The 13,243-nt window shown below is 34.5% G+C and overlaps 2 protein-coding genes across 5 annotated transcripts; both read left to right on the top strand.

Moving 5' to 3' along the window:
* The first annotated feature begins 1,382 nt into the window (after window positions 1-1,382).
* Window positions 1,383-6,765, top strand: LOC132603661 (alpha-soluble NSF attachment protein-like). Its single transcript, XM_060316844.1, has 9 exons — window positions 1,383-1,678; window positions 2,681-2,730; window positions 2,823-2,895; window positions 3,460-3,539; window positions 4,295-4,446; window positions 4,950-5,109; window positions 5,199-5,246; window positions 5,384-5,464; window positions 6,546-6,765. Exons 1-9 carry the CDS (start codon window positions 1,534-1,536, stop codon window positions 6,624-6,626), a joined length of 870 nt encoding a protein of 289 aa, XP_060172827.1. The 5' UTR covers window positions 1,383-1,533; the 3' UTR covers window positions 6,627-6,765.
* A 2,771-nt stretch (window positions 6,766-9,536) lies between these two features.
* LOC132638055 (uncharacterized) lies at window positions 9,537-13,043 on the top strand. 4 transcript variants are annotated; one of them, XM_060355054.1, is made up of 3 exons: window positions 9,547-9,691; window positions 10,070-10,147; window positions 11,054-13,043. In XM_060355054.1, the coding sequence occupies exon 3, from the start codon at window positions 11,161-11,163 to the stop codon at window positions 12,823-12,825; it is 1,665 nt and encodes a 554-aa protein (XP_060211037.1). In that variant the 5' UTR covers window positions 9,547-9,691; window positions 10,070-10,147; window positions 11,054-11,160; the 3' UTR covers window positions 12,826-13,043. The 4 variants fall into 4 exon arrangements, with proteins under 4 accessions (XP_060211044.1, XP_060211037.1, XP_060211030.1 ...); XM_060355047.1 differs by lacking the exon at window positions 9,547-9,691 and adding an exon at window positions 9,748-9,912; XM_060355061.1 differs by lacking the exon at window positions 10,070-10,147 and having other exon boundaries at window positions 9,537-9,691.
* Window positions 13,044-13,243: the final 200 nt, after the last annotated feature.

Here is a 13,243-nt window from a genome sequence, read left to right as displayed (position 1 = left end):
ATTGGTCCATATTACAAGTGTTCAATAGGTACAAGACTTGAAATGCCTAAATGAAAAATCATCTCAATTTTAGGTGTCTCCGTATGTATTCAAACCTTTTTCGTTTTTGATATCCCATGTAAGAAAAGATGGAGTTGCTCATGTCTTAGATTTGAAAAAGCTTTCATCCCCTTTGCCCCAACATATAATCACTTCAACTTTATTACCGTTCAATTCACCTGGTCTAAGTTGAATTACCTATCAATGCAACCCAACGAAGCAATAAATCAAATTTCTAACTGTAATTTGGCATAAAGGAAAAAACGTGGACGCCAGGATTCGAACTTGCGCCGGCAGAGCCCACATGATTTACTTAGACGTAATATACGCATCTGCTTTTGACTGTTTGTTCGGTTTTCTCATTGCAATACTTATTGGACTGATTTGGTAAAAATTGCAAAGTTTGTAATTATAATTCACTCAATCCATCTAAGTTTCGGTTTCTCGATTTTATCATAATGCGAATTAATTCACCTATTTTTTTAATTTTATTTTGGGATAAATTGGATTATATCAGATATCTCATATTGACCCAGAAAAAACTTGATTTGGCGTATATTTTCTTTCTATACTACACTTTAACACACTCTCTAGCTGTCTCTCTCTTTTTTAAAAGAGGACCATTTTTTTTTTTAGTTTGGTTTGGCTATTAAAAATTTATGAAAAACAAATAAACAGATGAAAAAGTAGTTTTGAGTATGGCATGTTGAGTTATGATACTTACTTTTAAAATAATTGAACATTCTTGAGAACCTGTGGCGAGCGTTTGGTGAATAATGGATCCGCCTTTCAACTCTTCTCAGCTAGTGTTTTGTTTCCGGTGGAGTTCTAATTTGTGACGTAGACCCAAGCCACACACTATTTGTTGGCTTTCATTTCTAAACTAAAGCCTTGTAACGATATGACACATTATTTAGAACAAATCGCTCAATTTATCTAAAAGCATTAGTTTCCTCAGCACACCATACACCTGTTGTGAAAAGCATTAGTGTATAAATTGTGCCTATTTGGTGTTCTTGGCCAGTATTTTTTAGACTTGAGAAGTTACAATTGAATTCATATTGTCACGTGCTTAATTCAATCTGTTTTCTTCTTCGACAATCAACTTTTGAGGAAAAAAAAAAAAACTCTTTTAATCAGGCACGTGTGTTTATTTATAGTGTGTGTATATATTCCATTCATTTCAATTCATGAGAACTTATTTCCTTATTAGTCTGTACTATAAAGAAAATTTCTTTTTTATATTTGAAAACAATTTACCTTTATGCAGTAATTTATAGCTCTACAAATATATGTGACTCATTTAATACCACAAATTTAAAAGTCGTATCTTCTTTCTTAAACTCCGTAGTCAGCCAAATACATTTACATAAATGGAAACGCAGGGAGTATACTCTCATGCATTCTTCTTGTAGATTTATTTTGCGATATCATTTTTTTCCTCTATTTCTCTAAATTTACACTTGATCATACATCGCCTTAATTTGTCCAAAAATGGGGGATCACATAGGCAGAGGAGAGGAATATGAGAAGCAAGCTGAGAAAAAGCTTAGTGGGTGGGCCCTATTCGGCTCCAAATTTGAAGATGCAGCTGATTTATTTGATAAAGCTGGCAATTGTTTCAAACTCGCCAAATCTTGTTAGTTTTTTATTTTTATTTTTTTATCTACACTCATTGGAAAATTATCATTTCTTATAAATAAATCTTGTTTATTTATCTTTCACCCCTTAAATTCTGCATTATGGTGATCGTTCATAATTGTTATTTGAACGTTGCTCGAATTCTTGTTGTTTGGTCGATTGATCTGCTAATTCCCGTTTTATTGAATTAACCGATATACGTGCTAGCCGATATTTATTTTGAATTCGATAATTCTTACGTATTTATTTATTTTATTATTACGAGAATCAATCCTACTATTTCTGGTTACGGGGTTTCCACGCTTGGAAAAAAAAAACCTGGGGCGTGTCATCCAAATCATTTACTTTTTCGTTGTTATGATGTAATTAAAGCTTGTTCCAATTGGTTATGTCATGGTCTCTAACTACTATGATACTACAATCATCTTCTAAATGAATGTTTCTTTACATGCAGATGATTGTTTGGTCAAATTAGTTCCAATGCATTTGATTAACAAAAACCCTGTAATTTTTCGTAAAACTGAATTTTTTCGGGGTGTAAAGTGGCTGGAAAGAAGATCATTTCTGTTTTCTATCATTTATCTATATTTTCGGGATCTTGCTTGAAAATTATTTATTGAGCCACTTTTACCATGTTTTGGACATTTCTATTTGCCTGAATTAACTTTTTCTTATGACTCACATGTACAAGATTTTTATGTTTCTCCTGTAGTCTCTGTGCTTTGTGTAAGGCACTAAATATACTTACATGAGTTGAGGCTAAAAATGGCAAAAGATAATTTTTGAAGAAGAACAAAGTACTCTATCCATTAATTTAAATTGCTACTTTTTATAAGATTGACAATCAGTTGTACTATTGGAAAAGACGTCTTAATATGGCAAGATTGATGATTCTTTGAGTTCTGGAGAATTTAATGGAAAAGGCTTGCAGTTTTGTAAGTTAGTTCAGCATGTGATATATTCTGGGAATTGATCTAAACTCCCCCTGTTATTCTTTCAGGGGATAAAGCTGGAGCTGTATATGTGAAATTGGCAAATTGTCATCTAAAGGTTGTGCTTGATTGCAATTTCTGTCTGATGCTTTATACTAGTTTTTCCTACAAAATTTTGACTTCCCGAAATCGTTTTACCCATCTTCACAGTTGGATAGCAAACATGAGGCTGCTAATGCTTATGCTGATGCTGCTCATTGCCATAAGAAGACCAATACTAAGGGTTAGTAAGTTAGAGCATACCTCGTTCTCTTAGAACATTTCATGCACTTCAAACTAGTATTTGACGTGACATATTTTGATATAAGCCCATTATTTCTTTAGATACAAGCATCTATAATAATTCTTTCAGCAATGGAACATTAATAGGTTTAGGGTCTAGTAACTCACTGGAGAAGTTTGGGTCTTTGAGTGGTCGTTGATGTCATATTTGATTGCACCATATCCTTGCATACTTTCTCAACTGTCTTTAAGCTGCTAGCTTCCCTCCTTTATGGCTGAGTTTGTGCTTTTTTCTACAAAATGTCACTAATTTTCAATAAGGATCTTAGATTGGAATATATTGTCTTGATCACCAGTTGATATCTCTTGGTAACTATCTTGGTTCATATATCAGTACTTAACTGAAAAAAATCTTATGGTGTGTGTACTCTTCGCAACTATCTGACATCTGTTGATCATTTTTGCGTTCAATTTCTGTGAAATCATCACATTGTATTTGCACATCCCTTCCTTTCTAGCTTATTTCTCCTTTGCTTAAGAATTTTTCACAACATATATCTTGCAGAGGCAATATCTTGTCTAGGGCAGGCAGTAAACATATTTCTGGAGATTGGAAGGCTAAGTATGTCTGCAAGATATTACAAGGTATAGATAGCTATATTACCTTTGAGAAGCTGCATGTACTTTCTGATACTCTCAATGCCGGTATTGTGTGCTTAATCAGACTTCTGAGTTGCATACAATGTTGTTAAGGGCTCCACAGAGGCCGTTTAAGTCCTAAAGGTAGATACAACTCTGTCCGGGCGCTTCATCTTGCTTAGGCAGCACCTTAATGCATGCACCAAGGCTCTAAGCTCTGCGCCTGGTCACCTGTGGACTCTCTATTGAAGAGGATGTCACTAATAAAAAATTTAACTGACAAGTGATATAATTTTGCTTAAGAAACGTTAGAAATTTGTTTGCATCTTTGAAAATTCATAATAATTTATTAACCTGATTTACATGATTTTACTTCATATTTTTCATGTGATTGTAGTTCTTTGATCCTTTATCTATATAATTGTCGCTTGTTTTAGTTTCTTGTATTACATAACATAATTTTTGTTTTATTTCCCGTATCTTCGCTAAACATTGCACTTTGATCGCATTTTGCGCTTAAAGCAGCAGACCTTGTCATTTTCTGCAGTTTTCGCCTTTGACAATATTGGTGCAAAAGGTCAAGTTATTGGTGTTTTCATTCAGTTCTAGCCTTGTTTCTTTAGGTTGCTTAACACTTCAAACAGCTTATGTATCAAGAAAGTGTCTAGTGAACTGGCCTTGTATTCAGAAATTTCTTATTGAGGTGCCATTTGGCTTTTACTCCCAGTAAATGATTCTAGATACTCTTGTTCTGTATTCAGGAAGTTGCTGAATTGTATGAGCAAGAGCAAAATTTGGAGCAGGCTATCGTTTTCTATGAGAAAGCAGCTGATCTCTTCCAGAGTGAAGATGTAACAACAACTGCAAATCAGTGCAAGCAGAAAATTGCAGAGTTCTCTGCTCAAACAGAGAAGTATGTACTGATGGTCTATGGTAGTTTTTCTTGAAAGAAGAAATCAAATATTTGTCATTGAGAAATTCAATGTCGAACGAGGAAAGATTGACACAATTAAGACAAAAAAATGGTTAAAGTGTGAACTAGAACTTACAAAAGATAATTCCTTGCGGAACATGTCGATGCTAAGCTTCCCTTTTAATCTTGCACATTTCTCTAGGGAATCATTGAACTTGATCCAAGTCTTTCCGGAGAGGCTAGTACCGTCAAACTCATGTTTGGATGATTAAAAAAAGGAAAGTAATGAAGCAAACAAAATCAGTTCAGAATTGAGAGAAAACCTCTACTGATAAATAATAATTTAAGAGAAGATCTCAATAGTAAAGGCCATGTTAAAAGCGCTTCACCTTTAGTTATGTTGATAAACTAGTGGTCCTATTTTAACTTCTAATTGCTCTATGTCTAAGAAGAATTGACTCTTTCTTGGAAAAGATTGACTGTCTGACACAATATTCACCCAGATATCAGAGAGCAATTGAGATATTTGAGGAGATAGCACGAGACTCGGTCAAGAACAACTTATTGAAGTATGGAGTTAGAGGACATCTTCTTAATGCTGGTATTTGCCAGCTTTGTAAAGGTGATGTCGTTGCAATTAACAATGCATTAGAGCGTTATCAGGTAGATAAGTTCTTCCTCTTGTGTCTCTAAGATTTTAACGCAGAGACAATGCATGATTTCTTAAGTAAATACTGCCTTTTCATCTGCAGGAATTGGATCCCACGTTTTCAAGTACACGTGAGTACAAATTGTTAGTGGTATGTCATAGCTTGTCTAACTAAGGGGTTCCTGTTACTTTCACTCAAGTGTTTTTACTCAGTATTCCTCAACCATTGCATAAATGATTTTGGCGTGTAGTAACTACAGACTAACTTAGATTACCTTTTTCATGCAGGATTTGGCAGCTGCTATTGACGAGGAAAACATTGACAAGTTTACTGATGTGATCAGAGAATATGATAACATGACACGACTGGTAAATTCAAGCTACTTCGTTCTTGTTTTGGATTCACATTTTTCAGTCACGTACTCCCTAATAATGCTTGAATATCATAGTCAAATTCTTGGTTCCCATGGCAAAAAATTGTACCTGAAATTGTTGGATCTTTTTCTTTTCTAGCATTTTAGGTTAGAAATTCATGTCAATCAGTTATTCAGCCCATCAGATTGTGAAGGTAGAGACTAATCACATCTGTTTTTTGTCCATGCTCTATGAAGTCCATCTATATCACTTCACGTTTAAGTGGATTTAAGGTTGAACTGTTTCATTTTTCTAATCCGTTCTTTGAATGCAAAGGGTAAAGAGCCCTTGTTTAGAGGCTTAGATCAACTCTAGGAACTTGAATGGAATTTGAATGCAGAATTTGACACTGTGTTTTGGATGTGGTGGAGTAGGGGCCAGCTTGCGCACACTTTGATTATTCCAGGGTACTTGCTACATCCTACCAACACATCTACCGGATAAATCTACCCACCAAGGCTTAGGTAGATAGAAAGAAATCACACAGTGTATTTTTCCCTCAGCCGAATGTAGAATTTGACACTTGCAATCAGGGCCGGAGATAGAAGCCCGGATAGGGGTTCGGCCTATCCAGTAGCTTTTGCTCAAACCGTGAATTTGTGTTAAGAAGTTCATTAAATATGTATAAATATTAAACGTAGAACCCAGTTATTACCACTTAAAGTTGTCGTTCTAAAATCCAGAACCCATAAAGTTGAAATCATGACTCTGCGTCTGCCTGCAACGGCAACAAGTGCAATAGGTCACACCTGAGGCACTAATCTTAAGTAAGTTATCGGTGATGCCCTTTTGCCCCCTTACTCAAACAACTGCATAAAAGAAAAGGAATCCTTGTCTTGATCTGGATATTTGATAATGTAGTCTTGCAAGAAGTTAACTACTTGTAAATCGATTGGTTTCATCATCCGACTGAATTGTGATGTCAAATTCGTTTGGCTCAATTATAATGAAAACATCTTATGTACTATGCTGTCTTTTTCATTGTTCATCTTCGCAATTACTTACGATGTTTCTGTTTACATGTATTTCACTCCAGGATGGTTGGAAGACAACACTTCTACTGAAAGTGAAGGAAGCAGTGAAGGCTAAGGAGCTAGAGGAAGATGATCTCACTTGAGTTTTTTCTTCCCTGACAGTCTCATACTATTTGTGAACTACATTGGTTTTTTCTTTTGTTACATAATCATATATCTAATAGCGTTGTTTATTACCCTGATATATAGTTTTGCATTATGTTGATACAACACTTGGTTCCAGCATAAAACTCTACATTACTAACATATACCATTTGATTACAACATGAAACGTTGCACTACGAAACGACATCCGGTTACCATTCTGATTTTCCGCACACATGGAAGAAATGTTTTCTGAAAAGTGTTCCAATTTTTTTATGTTAAATTGGTCAAATTTTTTGAAAAACATTTTCTCTAAGAAAAACAAATTCCTTAAAAATGAGGAAAATGACTTCCCTAGTGAAAGTAGGGAAAACAAGTACCACAAGTAGCATTCTACATTGATTGTATCCTTCAAGCCACCTCCTCTTCACCCTCACTCCCGTAGCCCCTATTCCCACCTTCCATAGTATTTGTGTACATCATACGTACCAAACACAAGAAAATAAGTAAGAAATCCATTTATTTTTCTAAAAGAAAGTATTTTTCATGGAAAATTCATACCGAACACACCAATAATATCCGCCGAAACTTTTGAAAACATATGTTTTATTTTATTAATTAATGCGAGATAAAATATAATAAGATTGCATGTATTACATAGAGTATCCCAAATGACAAAAGTACCTTTAAAATGAGCCGTCTTGTTTTTGTAAACTAAAATGAAAATCATGATAATATTAGATAGTGTAAGAACTAATTTTTCTGTTTAAACTAAAATTTATACATTATGATAACAATTTTCGTTCCTATTGTTAGTATGTATATGATAATTGTGTATTATAATTCTCATATACTTAGTATGTGAAGCAAACAATCCCTCAAACTGGAAGCCATAGAAACCTTAGACCGAGAGTTCTTAGGATATTTGCATTTTAAATTGATTGTGTAAATAAATATCACTATTTGTTTTCTATCAATATCACTATTGTTTTGACCGAACAGAAAATTGACAAGTGGCATTGTTATTTGTCCCAAAAGTTGGAGTCGTTGAACTAAAGAGGAAAAAAAAAGTAGGACTGAAGTTACATATGCAGTTTGAAATTTGTGGGCCTATAACAACTTAATAACGTTGAAAAAGACAATAAGTTATCGCTAAAATTCGTACAACTTTTTTTTATTACTAATATATAAGAGCCTATTTGGATGGGCTTAAAAAAATAACTGAAAATAGCTTATAAGTAAAAAAAATAAAAATTGGGGTAGTTCAACTTATTATTTTCAGCTTATAAGTTATTTTCAGCTTATAAGTTACTTTAGATAAACTAAGCCAAATGGGTTCAATTATTTTTTTGGACTTATTTTAAGCACAAAATAGCTTTAAGCTGGCTAGCCAAACACTCAAAAAAGCTGTAAACAACTTATAAGTTATTTTCAGCAACTTATAAGCAATCCAAACGGGCTCTAAGTAGGTTTTACGTCCAACATTTAAGAGTAAATTTCCTAATGATTACACTCTGTTTTATAACAATAAAATAATTTAACTATTCCTTTGTTTTTCAAGAGGTTAGACACACCGAAAACATATACAGGTTCACCCAAAAAAAAAAAAAAACACATTAAATTTAGACGTTTTTTAATGGCAGAGCACGAAGATATTACTCCTATATATATTACTCCCTCCGTCCCAATTTATGTGATATAATTTGATTAGGCATAGAGTTTAAGAAAGAAAAGAACACTTTTGAAACTTGTTGTCTAAAATAAGTAATTGATATTTGTGTGGTTGCAAATCATTTTAAAAAGTGAAGTTTCAAGTTAAATTATTGCTAAATATGAAAATGTATCTTTTTTTTGGGACAGACTAAAAAAAAAAGTGTATAAAATCAATTGAGACTAAGAGGGTATAAGTATTCAGGTAAAAAAAAGGTTTTATTGGCCTTAAAACAGTTTGACTCGTAGAATGCCTAATTATCCAGTCAATAGGATTAAACTACTAATTGGTAGATGTAAAACTCATCAACGACAAATCTTCTATTATGTCACGTTGTTAACTTTAAGTTCCATGACGATTATTCACTCCCCGAATTGGCTACCTTCCTTACGACCTGGACTGTCAACAATGTCAGCATGCCTACAGCTACCAGCCCTTTATAGTATTAAATTAATTGTATTTTGTTTGTGACAGAGCGACAAAGATATTAGTATAACGGATTTACAGAGCACGGTACCACTAAAGTTTTGTTGGATTAAAACAATTCAAATATATTCTTAATATAATTTGATATTATTTATGTTGGATCAAATATGATTTCTCTAAAAAGTGTGATACCATTGAGAATATTCTTACATCTTATTTGTAACTTTTGTTTAACTATCAATATGAGACTACAATCTTACTCTCTATCTTTGATATTTGTTCATGCTAACATATTCTCAATTTCATAGGAAATATTTAATTTGGGCTGCCCTCCTTTCAAGGAGAAAACTTGGAATGTCACCTCGAAAGAGGTGACATCAAAAGAGGTGACATCACTTATTAACCGTCACTTCTTTTGAAGTGACATATCATGTTTTATTTGAGGCTCTCTTGGGCTGTCATCTTGTTTAACGTGACATATATATTATACTATTTATCTAAATTCTCCGAACTGTTGCCTCGTTCGATATAACGTAACATATTATATTTGGATCATCTGCCCTATACCCAACAACTTGTGGTGAATGATAAGTGACCCCTCCTTAATAGAGTCCTAGTTCAAGCCTAGGAAATAAAATCTCCCAAGTGAGATTTTCTAATGCAAATTTGAATTAGTGGGAGATGTCGGGCGTAGGTGAGGAAAAAGAAAAAAACAGCATGACAAAAGACCCAATAGGGAAAGAAAATTAGATCACGGCAAATTAACACCTTCTAGTAACATATAAAGTTAGAGAATAGTCCCACACTAAATGGGATTTCAGACCAAAATGTCAAGACTTCCTTAACATCTGCCCATTGTCCAAATTAACAAAAAGGTTCAAATATTACTCATTTCCAGATCATTCAGTCAATTTACCATTACATCGGGTATGTCACTTCCATCTGTGTATTTTTTTTTCTGCTTGTGTTTAACTGGAAAAAAAATGATGACATATAAACTAAACATACAAAACATTGGACTATTAAATATGTTAAATCATTTTTTATAAAGCATGTTCCTGCAGATTTTAAAGATGTCTCAATGCTTACGTAAGAGAGAGACATTTGTACGCTGAGGGTGCTTTTTTTTCTTTTTTCTTTTCTGATCTGTAAGTGGCATAGATTCCTTGGATTTTTCTACTCATTTGGCTTTTGAATTGTTTATCTTCCCTTTTGGTGGCTTTAGGCATCCTTGTTCTTTCATATGAAGTAAACCCTGAAAAATTAAATAATTCTAAAGATGCTTCTTTTTTGAATTCGAGATAGGTTAATGGAGCACAACCCAGAAAACCCAAAGCTTCAATTTTTGATTCAGATTACTCTCATCTGTATGTTGTATTTATGGTATGTTGACTTTTGTGTCTTATTTGCTTATTTATTCAATTAGTATTCATTGTTGAACTGTATTTATAGTTCTTGGTAATATGCCCACCTTTGTGCTTGTTCTTTCTTTAAATGTCTTAATAAAATGTATATTTGAACTTTCTGCTGTGATTTTCAGTTCTTGTTGATAATGAGATAAAACTGTTAATAACAAAATTGTGGCCAATTCCCTGATTCATATTCATTTGCTTATGTTTTTCTTTGGTTAGTTTAGTTCAATATGTGTACGGTGTGTCTAATGTCTTGAGTGAGCTTTTAGGAAATTCATTTACTCCCTCGGTCCCAAAAAAATTGTCTTACTTTCCTTATTAGTTTGTCTCAAAAAGATTGACACATTTTTATATTTAGAAATATTTTAACTTTATGAGATGGTTTACAGCCATACAAATATCTAAGGCTTGTTTTGGACCACACAAAGTCTTTCATTTATTTCTTAAACTCTGTGTCAAGTCAAACTAAGACAATCTTTTTGGGGCGGAGGGAGTAGCTTATTTTATCACATGTTTGTACGGTTTTTATTGGTATTCGCATAGGTTCTTATCCTCCAATCTTTACTACTATCTGTTGCTTTGTACCTCTTGTTATTTTGCTGTCATTGTTGTCCTTTCAATCTTGCTTTGATTACAATTCTTTTGAGCCGAGCGTCTACGGAAACAACTTCTCTACCCCACAAAGGTAGGGGTAAGGTCTGCGTACATCTTACTCTCTCCAGACCCCACTTGTGGGATTACACTGGGTTGTTGTTGTTGTTTTTTGTAGGGTTTTTATGTAACTTTAGTTTTCTAGCCCTTTGCGGAGGACAGATTTCTTTTTGCTACCAGAAATGTTGGAGCATTTGATTATTGATATAGCTGTCTTAATTTACAGATTTTAGATGCTTATTTTGCCCCATTGAAGTGGAAAAGCTGTAGATAATGATCTGTTAAAGTTTAATACTTTGACTGTGAACCCAATAACATTCAAGGGAAGCAAGAATGACATCTGCTGGCAATGGTGAACATCACGATAGTGTTGAGGAACCTAAGGTTGGACAAGTTAAGACTAATGTACCTCTCCATGTTTCAACATCTCAAAGGGGACTTGTAAATAATGAAAATTCTCAGAGCCGTCTCCAGGGTATCACTCTTGCTATTCCGAAAAGGCTAAGGTTCCTCAACTTTGGTAATTTGGGTTCTCCATCTGCAAAGTTTCAACAGATAGCCGATGAAAGAGATACCTTTTCTCGAACTGTACCTTCTTCTAGCAGCCTTCATCTCCGTCAACGCCTTACTAGGCTATTTTCACGGAAATTAGATTGGGCATCTCTTAGCAAAATGGGGAAAGAGTGGTTCAGAAATCTGCTGAATATTGTACTTTTTATCTGGATTGTAATTGTTGCTGTTTCTGGTGCGATTTTATTTCTTGTGATGACAGGGATGTTGAACCATGCCATTCCTAAGAAATCTCAGAGAGATACATGGTTTGAAGTGAATAACCAAATCCTTAATGCATTGTTTACTCTCATGTGTCTGTACCAACACCCTCAAAGGCTATATCACTTTGTTCTTTTAATGCGATGGAGGTCAGAAGATATTTCCAAGCTGAGAAAGATTTACTGCAAACATGGCACATATAAGCCCCATGAATGGACACACATGATGGTGGTTGTTGGATTACTTAATCTCAACTGTTTTGCTCAATATGCTCTGTGTGGGCTTAATTTAGGTTACAGGAGGTCAGAAAGACCAGCTATCGGGGTAGGACTATGTATTTCAGTTGCAATTGGTGCACCTGCCATTGCTGGAGTTTACTCTATGCTCAGCCCTCTTGGAAAAGATTATGAAACTGAGGTAGACGAGGAAGCGCAACTTCGAACAACAGCTCCCGAGAGCAGCACATCTAGCCAACTGAGAAGAAAATCATTGGAAAAGAGATTTTCTTTTGTATCAGATGAAGGGAGACTTGTTGAAACTAGACCACAATGGAGTGGAGGCATTCTTGATTTTTGGGATGATATTTCTATGGCATATCTCTCTTTGTTCTGCAGTTTTTGTGTTTTTGGTTGGAATATGGAGAGACTTGGGTTTGGAAACATGTATGTTCATATTGCAACTTTTCTTCTGTTCTGTATGGCTCCTTTCTGGATCTTCAATTTGGCTGCTGTTAATATTGACAATGATACTGTCAGGGGGGCATTAGGACTTACTGGGATTTTTCTTTGTCTGTTTGGGTTACTATATGGTGGCTTTTGGAGGATTCAGATGAGAAAAAGATACAATTTGCCTCCTTACAATACTTGTTGTGGTAAACCTTCTGTTGCTGACTGTGCACTATGGCTTTTCTGCTGTTGGTGCTCTCTTGCTCAGGAAGTAAGGACTGGAAATTCCTATGACATTGTGGAGGATAAATTTTTTATTAAAAAAGATGAAAGTATATCTCCATTGCCTCGTGAGGATGGGCTATATCCTCTTGCAAACGACTCCTCTCCACCTCCAATAATAAAAAGCAGCACCCCAAGCCCCAGCAGATTTGCAAATGAAGTTCATAGTCCTGAAAGACAGCAACCCTTCGTGGAAGACAAGTCTCATACAAGAGGTCAAAGTCAAAATGAGATAATGACACCACCTACTCCTTCAGTAATACAAAGAGAAGATGTGTAGCACAACAGTTTTGCAGTGTTACGACAACTTGAACCATAAATTGTAAGCTCGCGTGCCCAATTTTCATTTTAGCTATAGGTATGTTGAACTTCTACATTCTAAATATGTTGTACAAGTGCTGGTTGTGATGATAATCATGTTAAGATATCTTATTCTCTGTAATATTGTTGCAGTACGCTGATTCTTTGACATTTTTAGCCAATGTTTTTATGCTTCCAGACGGCTCGTATAACTTATTTTGATCTGTGAGGCCCGCTCTTAATTGGTAACTATTTTTCACTTTTACAGGCATTCAGATAATGAGAAATCCCATTCTACCAAAAAATCTTTCAATTTACTATCGAACCTGCTATACAAGATTTACTTCTTATGGTACCCTCTTATTAGAGTTGGGAAGATAATTGGCTGATTTCTTTTC

Source organism: Lycium barbarum, chromosome 1 (assembly GCF_019175385.1).
Source record: "Lycium barbarum isolate Lr01 chromosome 1, ASM1917538v2, whole genome shotgun sequence".
Lineage (NCBI taxonomy): Eukaryota > Viridiplantae > Streptophyta > Magnoliopsida > Solanales > Solanaceae > Lycium > Lycium barbarum.
Note: the sequence above shows the minus strand (reverse complement) of the source record. Positions and strands in the feature narration are given on the sequence as shown.